Below are 27814 nucleotides of genomic sequence, written 5' to 3'. Positions count from 1 at the left end.
TGTGTAATCTTAAATGCTCAAAATCCCTCCAGACTTTTCCCTCCCTTGAGCAACAAGTCCTAGAGGAAGAAGAACAGATATTTACATAGGATTTTGCTGGTGTATGAACAGACTAAGGGAAGCTGGAGCCTTTTTGGTTTTGGGACCCGCTTTCTTTTCAAAACTAAAGGGAGGGTTCAAGCTGAAAAACCAAATATTAATTATTTCTGGGCAGAAAAATGCAGAGGATCTTGGAAAATTCAGAATTAATGTATGTTCTTTTTTGAAATGCCACCCAACTGCTTTGCCAACTGTTGTCTCTGTTGCTGTCGTAGCTCTCGAGCAGCTGCTCACAGAACTTGAAGATTTTCTGAGGATACTGGACAAGGAGAACTTGAGCAGCACCGCTGTTGTGAAGAAGAGCTTCCTCTCCGACCTTCTGCGGGTCTACACCAAGTCCAGTGGTACGGGCAAGGAAAACTGAGGATGGGGCGGTGGGCTCTCGTGGGAACTGCTACAGTGTCTTGAAGCAACATCTTCTTGGAGGCTGTTGGGGAGGCATGAAAATTAGAAGGAGAAAATGAAACGGAGTTTATTTTTGCAGTGACCTCTAATTGTTTATGTAAAATTACTATAGTTATGTGTCTAGCTTTACAAGCAAAGGATTCCCAAGATTCCTGATGCTTTCTGTTTTCCTTATTAAACCTTAAGTTTATTTAATCCACTTTGTAAGATACACAGGATGTACTGTTTGGCCAAGTTAATGTTTAAGTAGAAATTTTAACTTATGGAATTTCCTGACTATAAAGCATTTAATTTTTCTGCTTTTCATTATTGCTTGGGGTTTTTTTTCCTGTACATTGCCTCAACCAGTATGCTCCCCCCAAAATATACTCAGCAGAGACACTTTTTACATCTGTCTCTGTGGAAAAATGTAGCAACGTGAAAGCAGCGGGTGGTTAAGGAGCTCACTTTTCCCTTTGGTTGCAGGTGGCGATGAGGAATATATTTACATGAACAAAGTGACCGTCCATAAACAGCAGGGTGACGAGGAGAAACAAGACAAAGGTAGGGAGATGGAGATTAATGGTTGCCTCATATCTAACAGGGCAATGAAGGCACATGTGGTTAGAGCCTTGCCTTATTGGGACTGGTGGAGGCCCCTCTGGCACCTCTGAGGGACGAGGCAGTTGATGGTGTGGAAGGACTGCCATTTTCATTGCATTCCTTTGGAAATCATGGTCCTTGCCAACGCTGTGAGGTTATTCCTGGAAGCAGCACTTTGGAGGGCGTTATTTTGGGATTAAAATGTTGCCTTCTAAGGCTTGCAGCTCCAGTGCCCGAAATATTTAAAGAAGCCCTCATGTTTCCTTTGGCCACGAAGCATGTCACTTCACCTCTTTGAGACCTTGAAAGCATATGTCGTCTTTAGCGTGTTGCTCTGTACTAGCCCAGAGGGTCTGCGTTGTCACAACCTTGTGAGGCGAGTTCCCAGGCTCAGCCTGCACCCTCGCCATCTGCGCGGGCAGAGCACCTTAGTCTCCCAGGGGACGCGAGAGTCCTGTGGTGTACAAGCCAAGAAATTAAACCTAGATAAAATATTAATTTCCAATTTAGATTTCCCAGATTTTGAATTTGTAACATGGGAAAGAACATAATTCTCTGAAAACGTCCCTGCTCTTTGAAGTTCATCACAAAGGCTGTTTTTAATAATTGCGTAGAGTGAGATTATTACTGACACACATCTCCTTAATGCACACGTAGTCAGAGGCTGACCCTACCCCACAGTTTCCGATCCAAATAGATGAGACAAGAGGACACATAAGTGCAGCCTGCTGTTGACAAGCTGGTCCTGCAGTAGTTGGGATAGCTCCATTTGCAAAGTTGTTTGGTTTGATTTTATTGTTTTGTGGTGGGCTTTTTGTTTGTTTGTTTTGTTTTTTAAACTACCTGCAGCTGAATTTAGGTTAACTTCAAATACTCCTGAAGACAGGATGTCCTCCCAGATTACGCATGCAGCCTCAATATGTGATCTCCAGATGCGGCCCTCTGGGTGATGTTGTAATGCTCCATAACAGGATTGCACAGCCTCCCGGTAGCTCCCGGCGGCTGAGCAGCAACAGAAACATCTCTTTATATAAAAACAAGACTTGCACTGATCCACCATGCTGAAACCTGGGGGCAAATTTCAGGCATTTTTAGAGTTGGTTCTTTTAGTTCAGACTTTTCTCTATCAAGGCCATGAGCCTACCCGCTCAGTCGCTCCCTGTGGGACCTGGCGTTTATCTCTCCCTCTGTTTTTGACAACCTCCCTATTCCAAGTAAAACTTCGGAGTTATTTGGAAATGCTGAAGTCAGTGAGACACGTGTATGGGATCTTAGCTGTAGCTGCAGCTGGGTGTACAGCCCTGATGCTGCCTCTGTAACTGCACGGAGAGGTCTGTGCCTGCCTGGTCAGAAGTGGGACCTGCAGGTTCAGATTTAGCAGGTGGAGGGGGCCCTCGTACCCACTGGTGCTGGGGGGTGTGATATGGATCCCCCAGTGCTTATGCAGCTCCCTTTACCCCTTTTATCCACTGCCGCTCTGCACTTTGTTTCACCGAAATCCTTTGGTGGGACGTGGTGACCACACTTTTGTGGCTGAGGTCAATGGGACCTCTCATGCCCTGCAGGGTTTCTTCATCGCTGTAGCTGTGCTCGAGTATGCTCTAGTCAGTGCAGGGTGAAATGCTTTCCAAAGTGATAATACATCAGCTCCAAAAGTCTCCCCTCCAAACGTTAAAACATGCTATTTCTGCAAAAACCATATTTCACTGCTCACTGTATCTACTTCCAATTCCATCAGTGAGGATTTAAGCTGAACAGTACGCTGCTTTTGAGATGCCTTATAATGGCACAGTAATGGAATTCACTGCAGTGAGTGATGAAAGCACTATCATTTACTTGATCTCGTTTACTTGAGAAACACAGCAAGTGTCTACCCTGCAAATCCATGGGGCTCTTCAGTGAGCTGAAGGCATCTCCTTCTGGAAGTCAGCACAGAGGGATCAAGGTGCAGGAGTCTGGGAGGTGGGAGTGATGCACAGTGTAGGGCTCCTGGCGGTGCACACTACAGTCCTCTTAGCCCAAAAACCAGGAGAGATTCACTTTTACAAAGAACAGACAGCACAGATAAATAACAGTTTGTACAGATGTGAATTTTAGTAGGCTTTTTGCCTGGTTTTTCTTTCTCCCCTCTTCTAAATTCTCTCCAAATTCCAGGTTTTAGAGAGACATCTTTATCGGGAGACACCTGCAAAGTGTTAACGCTTGTCTAGGAAAAAATACTCCTTCCCTCCCACCCCAGTAAGGAAACAGCCTGTGATTTGTGGTGCTGATGTGTGTAGCAGAAGGAAGGAGTATGTACAGCACATGCTGTGTGGACTCTCCGTGCAGAAAGCATGCCTTAGGTGCTTCACCCCACATGCTGGGCACAGCGATAGCTGCCCTCTGCAATCTCGGAACAGAAAACCCCGTAACATCTCCCAGGGGTCTTGTCAGTATGAAGGTTAAAGGGATGGTTCTTCCTGCACAAAGCCTGAAAATCAAAGCTCCTTCATATCCTGCTCTGCTCCTCAGCTGGAGTACATGGGCATGTGTCCATGGAGGTGGGCAAGTTTCCAGCAGGGTGAGGACTGAGGCTGTGGTCTCCATCCTGTGCTCCAAGGTTGGTGGGAGGATGAGGAACTGCTGGTACAGAAACCAAACAGCATTTTCCTGGCACAGTGAGGTTCAGTGGGATGATTGCTAGGTTTGCCGGAGAGTCGAGAACAGATGGCCACCACTTGCGAAGGGTTTGGCAGGGGTTTTTGCTGCTGCAATGATTTCTTTTCTGTGGAGCTGAGCATGGGAGGTTCTGCCTGGAGCAGGAGGATTGGAGTTGGCCTGTCCATTACTCTCTGCTATAAGGCCCCTAAAAAGTTCCCTGTGTGGACAACTGTGAGTGTGGAGATAATCCCCTCTTGGGTAGTAGCCCACTGGGGCTTTAGGAAAACCTAAACTTGTTTCTGTTGTTTTCAAAAGCAGCAGTGGCCTCAGCAGCTGCTGTTGATGGAAGGTGTCCACCCTGAGAGTGCCATCTCCTTGGTCCTCTACGGAAAAGGCCACCTTCCAACAGCAGCCTGTAGATATGACTCTGGGAGTATAATCATGGGGTATTTTAGTAGGTGGATCTCCCCACGATCAGTCTGTGTCATAGGCTCACCTGCTTTACTCTGAACCTTACAAAACATCCAGCAGCCCTACTTGCGAGGTGCGAGCAGCTGCTTGGAATTGGTATCTATTGATCCGTGGGTCTCTGTGTCCTCCTGACTTATGAAGTTAGCCAGTGCTGATGAGCAGGAGACGTGTCACAGGGCGAGATTTCTCATGAGATGTGTTTTAAGCTCTTGCACCATCAGGCCAGGAGCTGGCTGCAGCCTGGCAGGGCAGAGCTGTCATCGTGGCTTCCGAGCCCCAGACATGAACAAAGTAAAGTGGTTTCCAGCTTCTATTTTTAAAGCCCAGAAATATGCAGCAAAGTTCCTGCCCGCGTCTTCTGAGCGTGGTGCTAACTGCTGCTGGGCACTGCGCGATGCCTTGGTGGTTTCTGTGTGTGCCCGAGGAACGTGGCTGGAGCATCAGCAGGTGACTAAGGGAGTTAGACCATAACTCGTTGCAGGATTTTGGACCCAATTCTGTTTTAATTTACTGGACTCGCCATATCTGAATACCTTAGCCTCGTTTCTCACATAGTATTTGGCAAGAGATGCTCTGTAAAAGGGGAGTTCCCCACTGCACAGTATAATGCCTTCAAAGTCCTTCATTTTTCAGCCATTTGGTGCCTTGCTCCTACTTCTTCCTGAGCGTTGCTGCGTTGCACTGTCTTGGAGGTCATGGGATTTGGGCACTTGTTTGAGGCCACCCAGGAGTTCTGTGGTGGGGGAAGAGAGACTGAACACAAGTTTTCTGGGCCTTCGACATACCCTCCAGCTACTGAATCACTCTGCATTCAGCTGCTTGGAAATTCTGACTTTCCAGCGGCAGACACAGATTGCCTGGAGCAGTTCTGCTCCCATATGCCCTTTCACATGTTTGGCCTGGGCTGCTTCAAGAGCAACTCTTCCTTCAATAGCGATTAAATTACTGTTCTTGGCTGGCTTCGATAGACCGTTGTGCAGCCCAGCTAGGCAGCAACCTTTGCAGTTTGCTCTGAGAGCACAGTGGTATTAGCCCCAGTTTTCTGGAAAGGCAGCAGAGGTGGGGACAGTCACCAATCTGTCTGCTCGCAGCAGCAGGCATCAGAGCTAGCAAGGACTAAATTGCTTTGGATTTCCAGGTACTGTGTAGCATCTGCCCATGCTGCTTCTCAAGACCCTTTAAAGTTTCAGCAGTGGGTCTGGGCTTCACAGTTTTCCCTCCAGAAGCAAAAACATGTCCAAAAACCAGAGGCCAGCTCTTTTGCTGGGTCTCCTGGTGCCACATTCCTGGGTATGGCCTGAAATGACATGGTGGCCCTGCAGCGCTGCCTGTAATTGCCACTCTGCTTCCTACCGAAATAGCACCTCGCTGTTTCTGCACAGCCCCGGGTAGTGAGTGCTCTGCTGGGAAATGCCACATGTCATCGATATAATTGTGTTTCTGGCTTGCAGCGCTGGAGCAGAGAAACTCCGTGACCAATGGAGACTTAGGACTGCATTCATCCCCTCCTCAGAAGAGCCTGCCGGACCTCCCTCCTCCCAAGGTATGTTTTGCAAACCCTTTGCTTTTCACTGCCTAGCCCTCAGCCTGGGGATCTGAACCCCTGCAGGCTTCGCTTTTGTTACCCACTGTGCAGCACAGGTGAACGGAGAGACCTCTGCCTGTGTATTGTAGTGAGTCAAATAGTCCTGGTGAGCTTTGTTTAAAATAAAGAAAATAAAAATATTTAACTAGAGGTTCCCTATTGTACGGGTTTCCAGCTATATGTTTGGTCTTTACAAGCACTGCAGGTCAGTGTGTGGCTGGTGGCCCAGGCAGGGTGGCCATGCTCCGGGGCGGCTGGGCATCCAGAAATCCCTGTGGTTCCCAAAGCTCGTGCACAGAGGGAGCAGACAGCTGTGGGAGCCTTGGGCTTCCCGTCTGTGTGCAGGAGCACTGTGCAAAACAGGCTGTGTTCCCTGCCAGGGAAACCCACACCCATCGCGTGGCAATCCAGGCTCAAAGAATGGAGAGAATTGAGGTTTGCCAAAGAAACAAAGGTGAGGTTGGCTCTCAACTGTTGATTTGGAAATCTCCAAGTTGTAAAGCAGCTGTGCCTGGGCTGCTGGCATGAACTTACAAAAGCCAGAAATCCTTCGGCTGCGAGGCAGTGGGGCGATCCCTGGGCAGCACCAGGATCTCCCTTGACGGCAGAGCCTTGCACCCTTTGACCGTTAGCAGGGAAGATCAGGTTTGCTTCCAGCTGAAGCGCCTGGTGTTGGCTGTGCGTTGGGCAAACGTGCTGGGCGTTATGCTGGTTGTACAGCCCACAGGTCTGTGAGAAGGAGTTGCCAGCACTGTCGGTTTTTCCACAGGGCAGCTATAAATCTGGTCACAGTCCAGTTGTAAATCTAGCCAGGGTCCAGTTTAACACCATCAGCCTTCAGTGGGATTTTGTCTCCATGCCAGCAAGACAGCCTGGCTGTCCTCGAGAGACGTGGGTCATCCTTGAGACCCCGGATGTTGTTGTTCGGTAGTTGATCCGACGTGGGAATTGCTGTAGCTGGGATTTCGGGATGTGAAAGGGAAGGAGAGCAGGGAGTGTGCATAGGGAGGAGGGGGAGGTGTGGAGGAGGACGGGGTGGCGCATCCATCGACCACAGAGGAGGATCTGCTCCTTTCCCAGGAAGGAGGACGTGGGGTGAGGCCCCAGGACTTCTGCCCAGGGGGCTGTGTGGCTTAGCTGGAGTTAGCTGAAGGAGCTGGGAAAACAAGGGGTTAGGACAGGATGCAGCCAGCAAACCCCCGGACACAGTGCGGTTGCCTGCTGGGAGCTGCTCCAGCCCTGGGGGTCTCTGCCCACGCAACTGGCCAGGGATGTCACCTGGGAGCAGCGACCAGAGTAGGGATTGCTGTTTGGCTTTGGGTTTCTCAAAGCCGGAGGGGGTGGTGGCTGTCACAGGGAAGCGGGCACAAGGGTGGTGGTGCGGTGGAATGAAGGCATGACTGGGGAAGCAGCAGACGGGTGTCCCCAAGGCATCTCTGCTTGTGCTTGGTGCAGCCCAGCTTTCTGGCAGGGCAATCAGGAAGTTAATTGAGGGAATTAGAAAAAAAACAGTCTTGGATATTAGATGAGAAGGGTACCTAAGCCATCCATCTTCTCCCAGGCCTGTGCTGGGAACTACCTTCTCCCACCTACTTAGCACTGGAGCTAACCTCCTTTGGATAAAGCAATCAACTACCTCCTCGCTGTGAGCATCTGAGTGTCAGTGAGCTGTTGGCAGAAAAGATACTTCATAGTACTTTCAAAGTGCATGCTTCAAGGAGTGGGGCTGGGAAGAGCTTTAATGTGGTCCCAATTAGTGTGTGGAAATTGCTGCTGTGGGGGAATGAATATTCCCTGTCCGTGTTTGCGGCTCCGGGCACGGGCAGGGGCCATGGCCACCTGGGCAGTGGAGGAGAGAGCACAGCTCCCTAGAAACAAGAATGTTAGGAAAGGACCTCAGAATATATTTTAGCTCTGTGGAGTTTTCTGTGGTTTGGTGATGTAAAGGCACTCTGTGCTGTTGTTCTACACTTGTCTTTTGAGGCACAGGAGAAATTTGGTGATAAAGCTCTGCACAGCAGATTGTCCGTGGTATTCACTGACACCAACAACTGGGCAACCCAACAGGGGTGGCCCAGCTGGATCCCACTAATTTCTTTGGATTTGTCCCAAAGCAACCTTTAAGCAATGAGTCCTGCAGGCTGTGGCTCAGACGTTGGTGACCTTTCGTCTGTGGTAGCCCTGGCAGTTCTGCCGCTTTCCGCAGCCTTCCACTGAGAAAGTCACGCGGTGCGGATGCAGATGCCCAAGGTGGTTTTATTTGCATGCTCCGTTGTGCCGTAATGCAACAGGCAAATGTTCTGCAAGGACCAGCCTGGGTTAGATAACGCAGCATGTACTCTTTGACTTAAGCTAGAGACAAAACAACTCCACGCCTTTAGGGAAATAGAAGAGAAAAAAATAGCTTGTGGGGCAGCTGAGGTGCAGTCCCACCTAGTCCCTGTTGGCTTCCATTGTCTGGAGGAAACAAAACAGAGCAGCCCCTTCCCTCCCCCCCTTCCCTGACATTTGTGGGACGGTGTCAAATAAACTGACAGCGTTTCTTTGTGTAGGCAATTTGTTTATGGTCATAGCGCAACGTGAGCTGGCTTACACGCAGGAGGCCACCACAGATGGCAATTGCAGGCACATTCCCTGGCCAGGGCAGGCATTAAGTAAAGCTTTGGAGTGGTTGGGTTTGTTTTTATTTCTTTAATTTAACACATTAGGACAAGTTCCTAAACCTTTAAGTGTTTGGAGGCAAGTGTTTTCCGGCAGTGTGTCCTACGTGGCTCTGGAAAGCAAGCTCAGAGTCTGCTCACAGCATCTGGCAGACCCACATAGGAAGGAGGTTTCATCCAAGACACTTGAGAAGTTTGCGAGGTTGGCAGAATCACTTGCAGCTTGCCCATGTGGGAGCAGGGATGAGTGATTTTGGCTGTTGTGGTCAGGGAACCTAGCTCCCACTGGCTCAGCAGCATCCCCCTTCTTGGGCAGTTGCTGGCCAGTACATCTTTTCCTTCAAAGCTTCCTTTCTACTTCTGGGCAGCAGTACCTGTTGGTGGAAACATTCAGGACAGGATGGACAGCTTTGAACCTGCTGTTGATGATGCTGGCATGACTTGCAAAGGGACTGGTCCTGCTTAGACTGCTCTGCAGTGCTGGTGCCCATCTGGCACATCATCTTCAGGCCACCAGGAGCAATCGTGTGGGCTGGCATGAAGGACTGTGCATGATCCATGACCTACAACATTGCAACAGAGAGAGACCTGCTCTTCTGCTTGTCCTCCTGGGCGGAGTGGGGCTTTAGCCCTGCACGAACTGAACATCCTATCCAGGATCTGCACAGGTCTCGCTCAGAAGCCGGTTGAAGCGGTGTGAGCCAGAGCATACCGTTGTCAGATGGCTGGGGGTGGTTTGACCCGGGCGAGGAGAGGGGACACCTCACTGGGGAATGGGGGGTGCTACTGTCGAATCCTGATGGGAGAAGTGGAATGCCACGTATTTTGGGAAGAGTGTAAGCTGCGTGCTCTTGCTACTGTGATCTCCAGCTCCGCTGTCTCACGTTCAACAGCCATGTGAACTACTTGAAAAGTAAAAAGTTTGTTTCTTAGCTTCGCTTTTTTTTTCTTCCCTCATGTGTTGGTATTTCTAAAGGATCAAGGCACTGTTTTTTCCTGCCAGCCCTTGCTTGTGTTTAGGGAGGGGTTTGGCAGGCACCACAGGGATTTTCCAACATTTGGACTCTTTTCAAAGGCTTATTTTCCATCAGTGTTGTTTATCCATTTTCTTCATTTTTTGCTCAGAGCACAATTAAAGATTCCTGATGTAGTTCCTAAAGCAGAGATTTTTAGCTGTTGGTTTGCTGTCAGTCAGAGACTTGGAGACACGACCAGTGAATGCTCAGGCTACGCTTTTCAGTGTAAAGCCAGGATTGCACTAAATGTCCACCCTTCTGGTTCCCTGTTAAGAAAATCAATAGCACAGAGGATCATCCCCAGTTACGGTGAGCAGCTTGGGGGGGGTCGGTGCAGCAGGCAGAAGTCCCAGTTCACGATAAGGCCAATGGGTTGGAATTGCTGCTTTTGAGGAAACACATGAGTTGATCTTCCCAGAGCTTTCAGCACAATTAAAAAAAATAATATTTATGACACAATTATACAGTAATTTCAAAGAACTCCTTTATATTTGAGCTAACTGGAAACCCTCAGCAGTCTCCTTCTTTGCTGTCATCTCAACCAGTTTACATGAAAACTCTCGTGTACTCACCTAAAGGTTCTCACCTACTAGGATGCACTTTAGTGCTAATAGAAAGGATGACCCATTGTTTTCAAGTATCTGTTTTTACCTTAAATCATGCTGCTTTTATTTATTTATTCTGCAGATTCCTGAAACAAAACAACCTCCGGTCCCCAAGATCGAATCCCCAGAGGGATATTATGAAGAGGCTGAGCCATATGATGTCTCTGTAAATGGTATATCACAGCTAACTCTCGGGGGGGTTTTATGTGGGAGATGGAGGACTTGAGGTTTATGAGAACGAGTAAATGAAAGCGCAGACATTTCGTACAGCTTGTGTGACAAATTTGTTTTCTGATGCTGGTCACATTTGATATTACAGATCTAATGCTAGTTGGAAAGAAAAGGCTACTGAATTACTCAAATTTTTAACTTTCCTCCAGAAATAAGTAGTACATCTGGGTTAATATAACACGACTGTAAAATATTATAAACCATTGTGAGTATTCTTTGTCTTGACGGGTTTCTGGAAGATAGGCTGTAGTCAGACGCAGGTTTCTACTGAGGAGCGGTGAAGCTGTGATGGCTTGCATTCATGTCCTAGTGCTCTAATCGTCCCTTCGGGGCTCAAAATCCCTGACTCTGTTGGTCTGTTAGCTGTGATAACCATTTTTATAATTGGCCATTTATTCATCTCTGTCTCTTGTGGCAGTTTAGCCATCTGTAAACTTGATTAAAAAGCCACACTTCATGTGAGGGGACAGTGTGCGGGTTCCCTCTGCGCACACTCGCTTGCTGCTCGGGTCTGCATCTCCCAGCAATGTCCTCAGCAGTGCCACCCATACCTGTCACCTGTGGGCTCCCCACCCCTTTGGGAGGAGGCTGCGGCACGCAGGCTGAGCTCCCAGAGCCTCACTTTTTAAGGTGTATTCGTGCATCCTTCTTTCAGTGAACACCCTTCATGAGAGATTAACTCCCTCTGATCTAATAGCAGAGCTGATCTTGTCATCGCTTTATAATCCTTTTAAGCCCAGATGAGACAGATTATATCGCTCTGCTGCAGAAGCAGCTCTCTGCTCATCAGCCTCGACTGCAGCAGAGTAGGGTGCAATGATATATGAAGTGTGCGGCAGAGCTGAGCGGGGAGAGTTGAAGCAAGCAGAGGAGTGAGAGTTAAGGGTAAAAGATTTGGATCTAAACCCTTGGCTGTTGAATCCGAGCTGTTCATGAGGGAAGCTGAGTCCTTTCCAGCCCCAGTGTGCACCCCCAGGCTTTGAAGCTCCCTGGCAGGGGAAGCAGCAGCGGTGCCACTGCTTGAAGCTGCCGGGGGTTGATGTATCTGAGCAGCCCTAACTGCGTGTGTGCACCTTTCTCTCCTGGACAGCTCGTAGCTCAGTGTGGGTCGCTGTTCTCACAACAGCTTAGCAGTTACAGTGCTAAACAAAAAAAGGAGATGTAGAAAGATCTGCGTTTCTCTGAACCATCCCATTTTGGCTACAACCACATTACAGTGGTGAACAGGAAGATAACTCCCAACTTGGGTGGGAAAAGGTGCAGGCTTATCCCGGCCAGGGTGAAATGTGCAGAGGAGAGGTCACCCCAGCTCTGCCACGTGTAGTTAGGTGCCAGCTCGGTTTTGCTGAAATGCTGTAGGTTGTTTGGCTGAGGGCAGGGCTGTGATGTGCAGGGTGCAGGGGGATGAAGCCCTCCTGCAGCCAGGGCAGCACAGGTCACTGCAGCCTCATCCCCGCAGGGGGTTTCCAGTTGCCTGCACTGTAAGATAAATGGACTTTTTTTCCCCTGCTGCACATTAGGAAAGAGGATAACGTGCTAAGAGCCATGGCGTGTAAAGGCATACACCGGATTAGCTGGAGTACAGCCATGGACCTGTGTGCTGGGAAAAGCAGGTTATGTTATCCAGGCAGCTCCATAAACTTGCGTTGCGTTGAGAGCTTTGGCTGGCAGAAGCAATAAGCACACACCCAACGTAAACCTCCACTTTTCCTTGGTAACCTGCTGCTCAAAGATGCAAATACACCCCCCATCCACTGAAATCCAGGCCAGTCAGATGCCTAAGGAAGCAAGAGATCAGAGCCCTGCAAGCATGGTCGAAAAAAGAGAGAAAAAACCCCGTAAGATGGGAGCACTGTCACAGTGGGGCAATCTGTGGCTGCGATGAATAGCTGTTTGACCAGCGGGCTCGGTGTTTCACTGAGAAGCATCGTGGTGGTAAGCGGAGATAGGAGCCCGTGAAGTGAGCAGAGATGGACCTGCAAGTCCAGGCAGTCCCTCGCCGCCAAGGTGTGTGGTGCCTTTGCCTCCCCTGACTGCTCAACTGCCGGTCCTCTCTGCAGGCCCCAGCAGGTCCCTTCTGCACAAACCACCTGGTGTGCTACAATGCCGATGGCTTTTAAGGTGGTTCGCATGAGAAGGAAGGCAGCATCACATTGCTGAGAATCTCTGCTTTTCAGTAACCTCATGTTTCAGGAGGTGCCTTGGGGTGAGTGGGAAGGAGGAGCAGGGAGAGATGTGGAGCAGCAGGTATGTGGCACGAGAAGGCTGCAGGAGATCGGGATAGAGCAAAATGTGGCACGCCCTGCAGAGGGTAGGTCAAGGCAGCGATGCTGGGAAGCTGCTGTTGCTCTGGTTTTCCTCAAGAGATCAGGCTCCAAATCCCATGGCACATGGGGCAAACCTGCAGGTCTCGGTCCTGCCTGTTGGTTCAACAAGTACAAAACTGGGCTCCCCATCCCTTCTTCCCCCTCACCTTATCAGGTGGCAATAGTACCCTGTACCTGTCCTACATGGAGTGATGCTCATTGCTAGCAACTGCCTTGAGACCTTGGTGTTGCTAAAGGGTGGTCTGGACATGCGTGGGTTTGCCCTGGCCAAAGATGCTAAAGCCTGACCGCAGTAACCCCCCAAGCCCTCTGTGCTCACCCGTCTCTCCCCACAAGCTGGGTAGGGAAGGGGCCGGTGGTCCAGGGAGCTGCTGCTGAAGTTTCCAACAGAATTGCAGCGCGAGCCTTGGAAGGCACCCATGCGTCTCCAAACAAATGGGCGTAGTGAAATGAAACAAAAATAGGAACATCGCTAAAATTAGTGGGTGCGCTGCCAAAAAAGGACATCAAAGCAAGCCTCCAGATGGGCTGAGGAGATAGAGGATTTGTGCAGCGTCAGAGGTGGGACTGCAAGGCACTGTAGCAAACCGTGGGTGAATTAATTAAAATGAAGCAGGCAGGCAAGACCGCTGGGTCTCGGGGTTCCTCTTTCATCAGCAGGATTCCCACCTCTCCGCTGGGGACACCTCTGCCTTTCATTTTACAGCTCCAGCAAATGCTGCTGCTTTCCTTTCCTCCTGGGCTGAAATGTGTTAAACCGTTATCATCCTTGGCTGTATTTGCATAATTGAAGGGTGTGATAAGAAACAGAGTGAAAACGAAAGGGGCAACGTGACTGCCAACTGAGCAATAATTATTCTGGCTGAAACAGCTCATCTGCCCTGGCTGATTTTAATTACAGTGACGATGATTCAGTTTTAAAGGGAATTGCCTTGTTTGAGGGGACGGGTTGAAAACGTTGTCTCTGTTTGAAGCCTCACCTTACGCCATGCTCCTCCATCGGCAGCAGGGATGGGGCAGCCTCACTGGCCAAGGGACAAGCGCGGGGCTGAGCTGGACTGATGCCCTTGTTCACCGCATTTGCTTATCTGTGGCTTTCTCTTTGTCTCCCTTTCTCTTTCCTTTTGACTGTGCAGGTCTTTTTGGTAGGCTTGCTGCGGCTGGACCCAGGCCAGGGTTGCAGGTTACTGAGGGCGTTATTTATGCCACAATAACGATGGGTATGGCATGCTTTCCAAACCTGAAGTGCCTTTTTAAAAAAAAAAAAAAAAAAACAAACAAAAAACAAACCAACAACTCAGTTTCAGCAAAGATGATCAGGTGCCTCCCCCTGGCATTGCCCATTATGTGCATGGAGGGTAACCACCTCTCCCCTCTCTGCCCGTGCTGGATATACGCAAGGCAGCATTTTTTGTACCTTTCCCCATGCTCAAGACCACAATGAAGGGAACCTTCCTAGCCTCTATTCCTCTAGTTCTGGTCACTGATGTGGAGCTGATATGTGGTAACGCTGGCTGTATTGCCAAGTAGCCGTTCAGCGACTGTTGAAGGTGCTCTGTGCAGGCAGAGGCAGCTCTGGTGCAAGAGGTGGTTGGAGCTTCCTGCGTCATGGTATTGATTTAGCTCCCTGGGAGGCTGTGGGAAGACAAACAGGAAAGCAGAGGTGGATTAGATGAAGACATCCAAGAACATGGCTGCCACTGATGTCATGGCAATGAGAGGATAAAACTGTGGTCTTAGCTGAAACTGCCAGTAGGTAGAAATGGAGACCATGTACTGAAGTGCCGGAGCTGTATGACCTGGGATTGAGTGAGCCTTAGTAGTGATGACAGTGTTGTCTCAAGTGACCCAAGCGAGGTTTGTCCCAGTTTGCCAACTACACAGCCTGGAAAATGTCTTTCCATCATGAGGCTGTAGCAGTGTCACTGGGCCAGAAACGGCTGCAGCTCTTCAAGTAGAGAAGAGCTCATCTCACGAGGCACTTGTGGTTGATGCACAAAAGAGCAGCCAGGGCTCCCACTGAAAGCATGGAAGAAAAGTGTTATTCCCCTAGGAGAAAGGTGGCAGCCTGAGACCTAATGCCTAGGTGAGGGGCACCCGAGGCACCCAAAAGGGGCCAGAGGGGCAGTTAGCAATAGACCCATGTTGATAAGAAGGGAGATTTAGAAGATGAGGTTCCCTTAGGTATCCTTGCTGCTGCTGCTGCATAAGGAAGGGTCCCTAGCAGCGCAGAGGTTCAGCTTCTTGGTATTTCTAGAGATGAGAAACCTCCACACTTTAACTCCATCTGGATTTCTTCCCAGAGTGCCTGTGGACAAGGTCTGCGTAGCGATCATGTGCTGGGGGGTAATGTTTTCCCATAAAAGATGGATAGTCCAATACTTCGAGGGTGTGGAGATGGTGAGCCAGTAGTGCGCTGTCAGCACCATTCAGATACTTTGAAAGGGAGTATTTGCTTTTTAATAAGTTTGTTTAACTGGTGCAGCTTTGATCACTTGCGGGATGTTATAGGGTGAGATTTCACTGAGGGTAAGGCTGTAGCTTTGTTACTGCATCTCAGTTCCTTTTATTTTAAGAATAAGCCCAACTTAAGAAATGTTCTTCAGTGAAGCTCCTAATGCTTTTTTTTTCTCTTCTCTGGCTGCTTTTCCTCTTTTAATTTTGCACCAATCTGATAATGTTACTTCTATGTGGATATTAAGATTTGATGAGAATCAAAAGTAGATTAAATTCTGGTGAGAGAAACTTAACAATATTCCTCCGTGCTGTTCAGTAGGACAAGAATGCAAAACCCTATGCAGATGCTGCCCAAATCTTACCATCTTGCTATGTGAGCCTACCTTGTGAATAAAGGCTGTACTGTAAATGCCATTGCAAATTCCCCTGCAGTCAGTGGGAACATTTTAATTGTTTCTGATGAGTCTGGTACCAACGACCAGCTGTTCCTATCAGCTGAAAACTCCAATAACCTGAATACATTCAAGCTGGGTATCGAAAATCCCAGCTCATCCTAATAAAGTAGCAATCCATTTAGGAATGAACATGAAAAATGTGATTACTGTTATTTACAGCTGCCATTTATGACTAATTTTTGCTGCTGCAACAGTCTATTACTTCAAAGCTCTTTGCTGTCCCTTAGACGCTGAGTAAAGAGAGAGACCTGTTAGCCCAGAAAGGGAAAGTGGAATGACATCTCAAATAGACTAGATCGTTGCTTGCTGCATGGCCTCACAAATACCATTTTTACTTCTGACATTCAGAGGACAAGGGCTGATTGTAGCTTGCTGTTGCCTTAAAAATTGTGAGTGTTTGGCTTGAAGTGGAAAGTAGAAAAAGCATCTTTGGGGGGAAAAAAAGCAGCAAACATCAGAAAACATCCAAGGGAACGTTCTCGAATTTGTGGTCAATTGAGAAGTGTCTTTTGAGTGTTTGCTAACTGAGACTATTAAGCACAAAACATTGCAATGAGATTAATACTGGGCTAGAAAGAAAAAAGGATCTATGAGGGTTATTTTCCTATTGATTATCCTGTAGGAGAGCCTCAAAAGACACATTCCTGCGCTGAAAGCTTTTGCATGTGTGAGCATGGCTGAGGCAGGCAATAGGCCCAGAGTTGTCCTAGGAATGTATTTAATGATAAAGCTTTGCTTTTGTTATAGAAGATGGTGAAGCTGTTAGTAGCTCCTATGAATCTTATGATGAAGAAGAGAGCAGCAAAGGCAAGTCAGCAACCCATCAGTGGCCATCCACGGAGGCCACCATTGAGCTGATGAAGGATGCCCGCATCTGTGCATTCCTGTGGAGAAAGAAGTGGCTGGGACAGTGGGCAAAACAGCTGTGTGTTATCAAGGACACCAGGTTGCTGGTGGGTAGATCCTCCACTCTCTGCCTAAAACAACCTATTTTCATGAGCTGGTGAGGGAAGTGGCACCTCAGGCTACGTTAACTAGCTGTCAAAAGCAAAATACCTCTAGAAGCAAAGCTTCAGAAACCATGTCCCAGGGATTTAGGGATCTCACTTCATTTTCAGGAGGGACGTGGGCATGGGGCTACTAAGGTGGGCACAAGGACACGTTTGTGGCCAAAATCCCAAACTCCCAAAATGCCTAGAGATGCTTTTTGGGGAAACTTTTTGAGTTGGTTAGGCAGAAGGGATGCTTGTCCCACTGGCTAACCACATACTTGACCCTCTAGCGGTATCTGTGAGCGGTATTTCAGACTATATATGCATGTACATAGATACATGTGTATCTCTATACATACAAAGATGTCCTGTGCATAGTCTGTGTGGACATGGTGGCCTTGTAGGACCTTCTTGTGTTCAGCGCACTTAATGCGGGTGGTTGCACTGAGCCACTTCTAGGGGTGAGTTCACGCCAGCAAGAGAGAGGGAAGGTTCCTCCTCAGCCTCTTACCTGCCCTCCCATCTTCCTTCCCCAGTGCTACAAGAGTTCTAAAGACCACAGCCCTCAGCTCGACGTGAATTTGCTGGGCTGCACTGTCATTCATAAAGAAAAGCAAGTGAGGAAGAAGGAGCACAAGCTGAAGATCATCCCCATGAACGCTGATGTCATCGTGCTGGGGCTGCAGAGTAAAGACCAGGCAGAGCAGTGGCTCAGGGTCAGTGGCACCTTCGGGGCTTGCCCCGCTGGTGCTCCCATGCTCCTACCCTGGCTTTGCTGGGAGACTGTATCTTATCTCAGTCCTGTCCTTGCGTGCTCTGGCTCCCTTCCTCGCTGCAAGCCTGTATACAAATACACCACTTCATTTTCATGTCCTGGGATAGCTTCTTCCTGCAGCTCCCTGCCGCCTTCTGCGCACGGGAGGCTGCGGAGGGACCTCCCAGCCCAGCTGCTGCGGCAGGAGGGGTGTCTGGGGGGAGTGCCCAACGTGAAGTGGCTGAGGATGGGGTGAGATGTAGCCCTTTCCCTGAGACGGCAGCAGCAGAATGAGCCTTTGCGGAGCCCAGGGTGGCAGCGGAGCTGCGAGATGCTGGGACTGCCTTTGCTGGCAGCCCTTCCCTGGCTGACTTGGATCTGGCAGTTTCTGCTGGCTGCCTGCTGCAACGCCAGCAAAGTCCCTGGGGTCACAGAGAGCGTAATCTGTGGGTCTCCCAGGCTGCTGTGGTTTTGCCTGCCCTGGGTGGGGGGAAGCGTACTGATCCCATTACTGCAGATTTCTTTCAGGCTATGGCTTCCCCTCTGCACAGGTAATCCAGGAGACCAGTGGTCTGCTGTGCGAAGGAGGCGGTGAAGGCAACCAGTACATCCCAGATTCACAGCGTCTCAGTTATCCAAAGGTACAGCTTGTCTCTACAGAGAGAATTAGCACTTAGGCTTTTCCACCCTCTTCCTTGAATAAATAATAGGTTTAGGTGCAGTAATTTTATCTGAGCAAAGACTGATATGAGTGTAACCAGACCTCTGTTCTGCTGAAAAGGAGCGTTATTGGAACAATCTTAATTTTCCTTTGCAGTTTTAATTTTATTGCCACATCTTTCCCCCAAAACCGACTCAGCATTGGTATCTCTTCCAGACAGGGCAGCAGCCACCATTTCATCCAACAGGGCAGTTGTGCTTACCAAGAGCTTTGGAAAGGATATAGACCCTTGGATGCCAGGGCTTGGGCCACTCTCTAGTCCAGGTTTAGGTGACACTCCCCTGGGGGCAGCTTGTTCTGGAACAGTGGGAGGAGAAAGAAACCTTCATAAGTCTCTGGTGAACACTCAAAATGGACCTGTTTGGGCACTTGGCCAGTTCCTCTGCCCATGCCCTCCTACAGGGACTGGCAAATGCCCCTGCCAGCCAGGCTGCGGGGCAGGAGGCCATAGGGTGGCACCGGTGCTGCCACCACGTCACCTCAGAGGCGAGCTCAGCCGGAGGCGTTAATGTGCTGGATCTGCCCAGACCAGGCTGAGAAACAACAGGGAGGGCACAGCATGGGTGGGCTGGTGGGATATGTCTGTATGAAAGCATCTAGTATGGAAAGGGTGGGACCCCATGATTTAGGAGGGGGGGAAAGGCACTTGAGGCGGGTGCTGGCTGGAGGAATGGGTCACGTGCATCTGAAGAGCTTGTGTCTGGTGCTTGTTGACAGGTGGAGGTATTCGAGAGGTACTCTGCAGCCTCCGAGAGCGGGAGCAGCACGGATGGCCATCCAGAGACGGCCGAGACAAAAGATGGTAAAATCTCACCCTGGGAATGACAGGGAAACCAGGCCACCGACTCTGCATGTGGCGAGGGTTTCTGTACCTTCTGCCACCACCACCTCAAACTGACCTGATGCGGGGTGAAAGCTGCGTGTGAATTCACTGCCTGTGAATTTGATTTCAGTGCTTTTTTCCATAATGAAGTGACAGGTGGATGTTGGGATTTGTTAGCAGTTATAGAGTTAGGATAGGGCTTGAGAAACCTGGGTGTGATCCCTGCCCTACCACAGAAATCCTAGATGACTCGGGGCAAGTCATTTTGGGACAGTTTGAGATGGCATAAATGCAACCTAAGTGACTTTCCTCAGAGATGTCTGCAGAGAAACTTGGGGAGTACCTGTGCGAAATGCTGAGCTGCCTCCAATGGGAGAGTTACATCTTTACAGTAGGGCATCCGACTCTGGGCTTTAAGCTGCATTCCCCATCTATAAGATGGGGCAGGTAAGTACATTAAAAGAGGAGATGCTCTATTAGAAGGATGGTGGGACCCATCTATGTATCGGAAAGAGAGAAAAAGAAATCCATGCTGAGGACTCACTGGAGTCACCCAACAGATGGAGCTCAGCTGCTGAGTCCCTCTACAGTAGGACTTCATTTTGTTATGATAGCAGGAAGGAAAATCTGGACTAAAAACATCCAATTTGATTTCTTACCAGGATTACACAGCCATATTCACGCACTGACTGATGTGCTCAGTAGGAAAATGTGGAAGAGGCTCTTTGGGAATAAGCTATTCCCCCTCCCCATCTTGAGTCCCTCTTTTATAAAGGAAAAGACTTGAATGCAATAAATATTTATGGGTAATGGTTTTTAACTCAATTCTTTGTAGTGTAAGAAAGTGAAGGGAGCTTGGCACCTGCACAGCAAGACCTGTGCAAACAGCCTTCCTGTAGCAACTGGCATTTGGTCAGAACTAACCCAAGTTTAAAGCAATATAGATTAAGTATCTTCAGCAAATCACTTAACTGAGGTTACTGGTGCCATCCTGCTCATCATCTCCCTGGGCTTTGGACTATTATAGCCTGTCCCTGAGTCACAGTTTGCCCTCTGCAAGGGATGTGTGTGCTGCAGTGCTGTTCGGTGCAGGCAGCTTTGGGGCAGGACACCCAGCTGGGACAGCAGGCTGTGGGTACGGCTGTGAGTTGGGAAAGCCACGCGTATGTCTCTTTCTTTTCTGGTAGTTAAGAAGAAGGGCACAACTGGTCTGAAACTGAGCAACCTGATGAACCTTGGGAGGAAAAAATCCAGCTCCCTGGATAGCCCAGAGAGATCCCTGGAGACTTCCAGTAAGTGGCAGCATGAAATCCCCTGCAGGGACTTGGCTCAGGGCTGGATCTTGGTGTGCAGGGCAGTATGAGCACCAAGCATCATCCTCTCAAACATGCACGTGTTAGGCTGTCCTGCTGGGGAAGGCAAAGAAGCAACAGTCTGCTTGGTCTGTGCCAGTAAATCCATGCAGATTGAGGTGCCTCTTACACATTAAGGTGACTGTGTGGTTTACAAGGGTGAGCAATAGCTCACAGGGTGGCCCAAGAAGGGCAAGTAATACCACACATGCACATAGAGGGCATCAGTGCTGCTCTTCCTGGGCATCAGCCCAGGGTGTGGGAGTCAGCAGGGAGATGATTGTGTGGGTCAGCTTGTATTCACCATCTGGGACCAGCTTTGTCTAACCAACTGCAGACAGCTTCGCTGCTCTAAACCTGACCTGAATTTCAAGGGTTTCATTTTGAACAGATTTTTACCCTTTACACGTGTTTTGTATGGACAGGACAGCTTGTCTTTGTGCTTTTGCTCTTTGTCATTGCCTGTGGCTTTGTGTTGTGCAGCAATCTCAGAACTTACTCGTCAAACATCCCTGTGCACACAAATGAATTTGGATTCTCTCTCTCCATAGGGTGGAAAATATGCCTAAGTAACCTGTGCTTGCTTGCAGGTTACCTGAACGTGCTAGTGAACAGCCAATGGAAGTCCCGCTGGTGTCAGATAAAAGACGGTCATCTCCATTTCTACCAGGACAAGAACCGAAGCAAACTGGCTCAGCAGCCCTTGAGTTTGGCAGGTTGTGAAATTATCCCAGAGCCAAGCCCTGAACATCTCTACTCCTTCCGCATCCTGCACAATGGGGAAGAACGGATCATTCTGGAGGTAGGGTGTCTATCTCCAAGCAAGCTCTGCTTTAAGTCACCATGTCAGGTGTCTTAGCAGGCCTAAATGTCGGTGAGGTCCTCCAGAGGAACCCTCAGTCCAGCAAAACAGAACCTGAAGCGTGGGACTTTGGTTCACCTGCTTGTGGTAACCTAGAAGGTGTCCCGCCTGGCTGGTAATCCAGGCTGTCTCTGATGCTGGTGCCTCCAGAGGACCATTCAGCCTTCATCTTAGGCACTCATCTTAGGATGGGATGAAGGGTCCTCTGGAGGTGCCCATCTCTTTCCACTGACTATAGGGTAAGCTTGGATGATTAAGTTATATGGGATGCATTTCAGGTGGTTAATGTTAGATGAGAGGAATGCCACTTTAGGGATTTAAGTCTGTGGTTAGGAGGAACAGAGAACTTCATCTTCTGAAAACAGAGAGTCCCAAAGCCATGGGTCATGCATCCCAAGTAAACCGATCACAGATCTGCCCCTGAAAGTGCAAGTGAATTCATCTCCAGCTGTTGCTTTCCTTTGCCTGCATTCAGGACTGTTTATCTCTAATCTTAGTTCTCTCTGACGGCAGCGTGATTATAGTAGGAGGTGGACAATGTGAGCAATTTCCTGTATTTTTCCAGTGGGTGGAATATTTATAGCTAAACAACTGACTTCGAGGGCTTGCCATGAAGTTTGAAGGTGTTTTTGTTTAGCTTCTGATTCAGGGTATGTCTGTGTCTAAGACATTTTGCCTAATTATAAATGTGAAGAAGAGGTGCTGGGAAAATTTACATTTTGTGAATGGAAGAACCTGTATTTTGTTGGGATATCAGACTCAATGTACAGGCTGGCTGGCAGGCTTCCCAGGGACTGAAGTCTCTGCTAAATAAAACAGATTGAAAGCTTAAAATAAACTTTCCAGTTTGGGATTCACTTGCCCTGAATTTTACTTTGTGCTTACTGCTGTAACTCTTCAAATCAAAGCAAAAGATGGCTGCATCAGCCCACTTTTTCTTGCTCCAGGTAGAAATCCCCCACTACCGGGAAGTGCATGGGGCTATTTGCTAGACCTGACTTCAAGGCACCATATTTAACTCTTCATTTTGCAAAATGTCAGGCTGTTTGCTGCAGCTGAGAATTGGGTACTGACCATGTTAAAGCGAGGGGCTCTCCTTGATGTTCTCTGATCCCACTCTAAACTCTTCCCTTCCCCTCTCCCCTGTGCAAACAGCCCTGGCAGGGGTTTGGGCTCTGGCATAAGGCACCCGCAGCCTCCCTGGTGTGCCCGGGTCTCCTGGCACGTCTGTGCTTGGCAATCCCGATGCTGCGCTCTGCTGGTGCAGAGTAAGACCCGCATGCTTTCCTCGCCAAAGCCAGCTCCCTGCCAGCATCTCCAGCCCCAGAGACTTCTCTTGTAGACAGCCGAGTTGATCGCCATTGAAAGGAAAATGCAGACTGACTAGAAATTTTAGGAAGGAATTAAGTGAAGAGCTGCATTCGTATATCTTCCAAATTTGCGAATCAATCCATACCCAGAGTGGTACTTCTTTCTTAATGTAGTCTCAGGTTTAATATAAATACCCAACCGTTCATCTTTCCCCCTGCCAGCATACTTCCCAACCCAAGGCTAAGCCTGCATTAGCCTCGGGAGTGCGGAGGAACGGCTCCCACAACCTGTACTATCTGTCTGATCGCCTTGTAGGCAAAGTCCTCAGAAGAAATGGGCCACTGGCTGGGCCTCCTCTTGTCGGAGTCAGGTTCAAAAACAGACCCGGAGGAATTTACCTACGATTACGTGGATGCTGAGCGGGTTTCCTGCATTGTGAGCGCCGCAAAGAACTCCTTCTTGTACGTCAGCGGTAATGCACTGGGCTGCAGGGACTGGTGGAGGGGAAGCAAGCCAGAGCAGGGGTCCCTCTGCTCGTGGGAGGTTGGCTGCCATGGGAATAGGTGGTAAATTCGTGGCTGCAGCTCAGTCGCTTTCTTTGGAAGCTCAGTGCGGGACAGGAAAGCACTTATTGTCCCACCATGATGCATCTAACCTGAGCTGCAGCTTGCCATGGGGCTCGGGACGGGGCTAGGGGTGTGTACCCAGGTGGCTGTTGCAAAGGCAGGTTGGTGGGGTGGGCTTGGCTGGGGGGTCGGTGCGGGGCCATGGGCACCCAGCCACATGGTTCACCGTGCCACTGGGGCAGGGCAGTTGTGCTGCTGCAGCGCTGTGCCTGAGCTGGGCGAGAAAAGAAAGAGCCGAGGGGAAACGTAGCCCCACTCCGGTGTGTGCCACTTAATGGGCAAGGGGAGCAGTGCTCACATTGCTGCGTGGCTCTACCTTCTCATCTCCTACGTCTGGCTGCGTGACCCTGCCCAGACCCCAGGACTGCTATGCTCAGATGCCCCAAAATGCAGCGCAGCACAGCTGCACAGTGAGACCGATCCCTCCTGACGGGATGTGCCGCTGCCTGTTCACAGCTTAATGCAGAGGAAGTACTCGGAGCCCAACACCTATATCGACAACCTGCCAAAGGGCAGGATGCAGCAGGAGGAGCTGTACGACGACGTGGATCTGCCAGACCTGCCTGCGGTAAGATGCCTGGTGCCACAGGCAGCCGCCCTGATGCAGCAAGCTCTGCGGAGACCATGAGCCAACACCTGGTCAGGAGAAGTCTCCGGGGGAGGGTTTCCAAACTTAGACAAAGGGGATTCCCAGCCCCTGGGGAAATCCAGACTTTTGCAACGGGGCAGAAGTGGGTGCTGGAGAGGAGTCGCTAAGGAATGGGAGAGAGGTTTCCAGCAGGGTGCTGTAGAGATCCTCAGGCAGCTAGGATAAAATCTCAGTTTCCATCGGCAAACAGCATGGATTATTTGGTGATAGATAGTGGATTGTTTGGAGCCTGGTCTATCAAAATTCCTTTTGATGTGACCACCAAGTCCTGTGTGTAAAACAAGAAAGATGGGCCATCCTGGGGATGGGAATGTTATCCTGGGAAAGGCAAAGAATCTGGCAGGGGTTGCTAGGTGTCCAGCAGTGGGAGATCCTTGCATGGGGCTGCTGCTACCATTGGAAAGGCCTATTGAAGGAGAGCAGGAGGGGCCTTTCCTTCAGTACACCAAAAAGCTCTGTATGGAATGACTTAGAGAATGGGGTTTTAGTTCCTCTAAGGTTTACGGAAAATACTCTAGATTGCGTGAGATGCTGCTGCTCTGCAGTGAGATGTTTGCTGTACTTCTGGCTGCAGCAGATGGTCCCTTTTCAGGGGAACGTTCTCTTTTTGCAGGAAGAAGTACCCAAGAGCGAGAGCAAATTGGAGGGAGACCAAGACAGAGTGTACCTGGATCTCACCCCAGTGAAGTCCTTCCTACACTGTGCTGGCAAGAAATCATGCCAGCCTTCACCCCTCAGCTCACCATCTTTGGAAAGGGCTGACCACAACGCTGCGGCAGAGAGCACAGCCGAGACAGCCCTCGTGGCTAAGGAAGCCGAGCTCTGCAGTAAGGCGATGGAGACCTCGGAGCAGGTACTGTCCTGAACTGTGGCACGGGGCTAGGCTTAATCAGCAAGCCAGTTGCCCCCACCACATCCACCCCACTTCATTTCCCCCCTCAGAAACACCCAGAGAAGCCGGAGCCCGATGAGGCACCACCACGGATGCCCACCATCAAAATCCAGACGCAGCAACAGAACATCGCCTTCCCCCAGCCGGCCCCCGAGCTGCCAGCGGGCACACTGCCGGCGGGCAGTCCCCAGCCGGTGCCCATGCACCGGCCCAAGCTGCCGCTGCCTGGTGAGTGGGCTGCATAGGTGGGTGCCCGCTGCTGCAGGGGCTCGAGGAGAGGTGGTGCTCCAGGCGTGAGTTTTGCCCTGCTCTGTGGTAGCTTTCTGTGGTGCCCACAGGGCCTGATGCATCTCCTAGTTGGTGACCTCCCTAATTTTGTTTCCAAGCTCCTGAAAACATTTTCCCTGGCTCAGCTTGTTTTGATGGGTTGTGTTTCCAGCAGCAGCAGTGGAAACCAAGCTGGGCAAGAACAGGACAGAGGTGGAGGTGAAGCGGTTTACAGAGGAGAAGGAGCGGCTGGAGAAGGAGAAGGACGAAATCCGGGCTCAGCTCACCCAGCTGCGCAAGGAGAGGCGGGAGCTGAAGGAAATGCTTGCAGGCAGCACAGGTAGAGCTGGGTGAGAGGTGATGCATGGAAATGAGCCAAGGTGGGACCACGGGAGAGGAGAGGGTGATGAACCTAGGCCACCTGGCACCAGAAGGGGCTTTATACCTCCAGCAGTGGGGAGACCTGGCACTCCGAGACAAACCACATAGCCCAAATCACACTAGAGCAAGAGCTCACTCTGTCATGGTCCCTTTGGGGCAAGATATAAGGAAAATGTACAGGACTAATACACGCTCCAGTCCCTGCTCCCCTGACAAGCTCCCCAAGTCCCCTGCAGCCCCCCCAGAGCTGCATGCCGAGGAGGTGCTGTGCAGAGCTCCCACCGGTGCCTGGTGCCTACCCCAGCTCTGCACTGGTCACCCAGGAACTGGCTCGCACTGAGCAATCCCTCCCTTTGCAGACAAGATCCTGGAGCAGAGGCTGAAGGAGATAGAAGATGAATGCAAAAAGAAGGAGAGCCGGAGGGTGGACCTGGAGCTGAGCCTGGTGGAAGTGAAGGAGAACCTGAAGAAGGCAGAGTCTGGCCCTGTGACGCTGGGCACTGCTGTGGACACCACACACCTGGAGAACGCAGCCCCCCGGGTACATAGGGGACACCGCTGGGATCCACCGTGGTTTTCCAGCAGCCAGGCGGACACACTGTCTCAGCCTGCTTAATAATACAATAATTAATAACAGTATTATATTATTACAATATGTAATCTTATATAAATTTATAGATTATATATTATCTAAGTATTGTGTTAATTACTATATAATATTATATCATTATTTTATGTATGAGGTAACAGCAGCGATGGGGAGGTGAAAGGGGGCTGGGGCTCAGGACAGTGGCTGTATTTCCCTGTGGACCTGGAGCAACACCCTCCAGGGCCATGCAGCTCTGGGCACAGCTCCTTCTGTGCTCAGCTGAGCCAAGGTGTGTTTTTGGGGGGAGATTCAAGTTCCCACGACATGGAGATGGTTACCGCCTGAGCCTTGCTCCATACCTCTGCTCAAGTCCTCAACACCCAAACACACCACACATGCACATCCTGGTGGTGTTTCAAAACTGGCTTGTCACTGAAAAAAACATCTCAGTGCCAGTGGGCAGTGACTGTTGAGCTTTCCTAGGAGATGGTGGGGAAAGGCAGCAATCTCTGTCAATAGTCTGAAGTCATCACGATTTCTGTTATTTTTATTGTAGATTCAGGCAAAAAGTGTCAGTCCGGCAAACAGTGCTGAGAACTCACCAGTCAATTCAGCAACGGCTTTAAAAAACCGGCCTTTATCTGTCATGGTGACGGGGAAGGGAACAGTCCTACAGAAAGCTAAGGTAATGCACCGATTGGTACAGGAGAAAAATCCATCTGGGACAGCCGCTGCTTTTTGCTCCCAGCAGTCAAGCAGACTGGCTGTGGTGGGATGGGGCTGGGGGGGGGCTCGTGTGTTGGCCTGGGAAGCACCCCTGACCGAGCACCACTCAGAGCAGGCCAGCTGGTTTTCCTCTGGTCTTTTCACCTGGGCTTGCCCTGGTTACAATTTAAATGAATAAATGTGTGTATTACTTATAACAGAGAGACATCCTGCAGCCAAAAACACTTGGGTACCAGATGATTGGGTTGATTCTGTGCACATTACGGCTACTGTGGCTTGCCAGATTTGCCTTTTGACTAACTTGCCTTTATTCCTTGGCAGGAATGGGAGAAGAAGGGAGCTAGTTAGAACCACGTTTTTCAGAGATGGACTAAAGACTGGAATTACCCATGCGTGGCCAAGGGGATTCAATCATCTGTAGGTAGAGGTGGAGTGTGCAACACAACCACACACCAGGCACCTCCTCCACGTCGCACCAACTGCTCAGACGCAGCGATGGAGTCAACAGCTGCCAATACGAATTATCCCAATTGATCTTGCTCTTTACAGACAAGTCCCAATCATACGTAGCTAAAACAATAACAACCAGTGGCAATCCTTGCATCAAATTCCTAACCCAGTTGATGTAAACAAGAATGTTACTGTACATAGGGGTGTTTTGTGTATTTCTACTCTGAAGGTTTATCAATGAGTTATTAAGGTTTCTATATTAGTGACAGTAGTGGGTTCAGAAGGGGCCTCTGCTATTCTTTATACTCTGGTGGTTTTCAACCTGTAGTGGCAAATTGTCTAAATTTGCCGCAAAGTCTCACCTGTCTTGCTGCCAGTCATCACTCAGCTGCATTTCATCCAGCCTTCAGTTAAGGGTGCTACCCACACCTGAGCGATGCTTGAGACATGAATGAGAAGCACACAGCAGCCTGTCCAGGGGATTTTTAATTGGTGTCCCGATGCATCCCAGCATGTGCTTACTCCTACCACCCTGCTGCAGATTTGCCAGAATACCAAGAAAGATCCATGTTCACCTTCTTGTGTTGTAAGCTGTGCTGCAGACTAGTGGCACCAAGAGCTCTGGGCAAAGAAGATTAGTTAATTTTCTTGAAGATCTTGATCCGTTTCACCCGAGAAGTTTGTTCTGAAAAAAAAAAAAATCATCTTTGAATGCTTGTTAATAATTTATGAAAGGCCCAGGCCTCCTCACTCTGACGTACCCTTCAGGGCTTGCCCTTTCCAAGGGGAGGGGAGGTAAAGCTGTCCCCACGCTCCTGCCCTGGCTGTGAGCATCACTTTGCTGATGCTCTCTGGTCCCCACAGAGCCACGGCAGGCCAAGCCAGC

General features: G+C 49.7%; 1 protein-coding gene across 5 annotated transcripts; it reads left to right on the top strand.

The window, feature by feature from the left end:
- Positions 1-319: 319 nt before the first annotated feature.
- On the top strand, positions 320-27814 carry AFAP1L2 (actin filament associated protein 1 like 2). Of its 5 annotated transcripts, none has more exons than XM_059821525.1 (18): positions 320-443; positions 970-1047; positions 5649-5740; positions 10146-10236; positions 16281-16486; positions 17062-17241; positions 17831-17920; positions 18718-18802; positions 20011-20115; positions 20766-20977; positions 22664-22809; positions 23431-23542; positions 24237-24476; positions 24566-24743; positions 24955-25122; positions 25523-25704; positions 26315-26437; positions 26800-27814. In XM_059821525.1, exons 2-18 carry the CDS (start codon positions 993-995, stop codon positions 26824-26826), a joined length of 2292 nt encoding a protein of 763 aa, XP_059677508.1. In that variant the 5' UTR covers positions 320-443; positions 970-992; the 3' UTR covers positions 26827-27814. The 5 variants fall into 5 exon arrangements, with proteins under 5 accessions (XP_059677508.1, XP_059677510.1, XP_059677509.1 ...); XM_059821527.1 differs by lacking the exon at positions 24237-24476 and adding an exon at positions 13797-13841 and having other exon boundaries at positions 323-443; positions 10146-10269; positions 23431-23554; ... (1 more) ...; positions 24961-25122; positions 25523-25692; XM_059821526.1 differs by lacking the exon at positions 24237-24476 and adding an exon at positions 13797-13841 and having other exon boundaries at positions 323-443; positions 10146-10269; positions 23431-23554; positions 24581-24743; positions 24961-25122.

This window comes from Gavia stellata, chromosome 9 (genome assembly GCF_030936135.1).
Source record: "Gavia stellata isolate bGavSte3 chromosome 9, bGavSte3.hap2, whole genome shotgun sequence".
NCBI lineage: Eukaryota > Metazoa > Chordata > Aves > Gaviiformes > Gaviidae > Gavia > Gavia stellata.
The sequence above is the reverse complement of the archived record's forward strand: the minus strand, read 5'-3'. Positions and strand labels throughout refer to the sequence as shown.

Coding starts and splice junctions, on each gene's coding strand:
- AFAP1L2 (XM_059821525.1), top strand. CDS start 993: ATGAACAAAGTGACCGTCCATAAACAGCAGGGTGACGAGGAGAAACAA. Junction 20,978..22,663: donor AAGAACGGATCATTCTGGAG/GTAGGGTGTCTA, acceptor ATCGCCTTGTAG/GCAAAGTCCTCAGAAGAAAT. Junction 24,744..24,954: donor GCCCAAGCTGCCGCTGCCTG/GTGAGTGGGCTG, acceptor TTGTGTTTCCAG/CAGCAGCAGTGGAAACCAAG.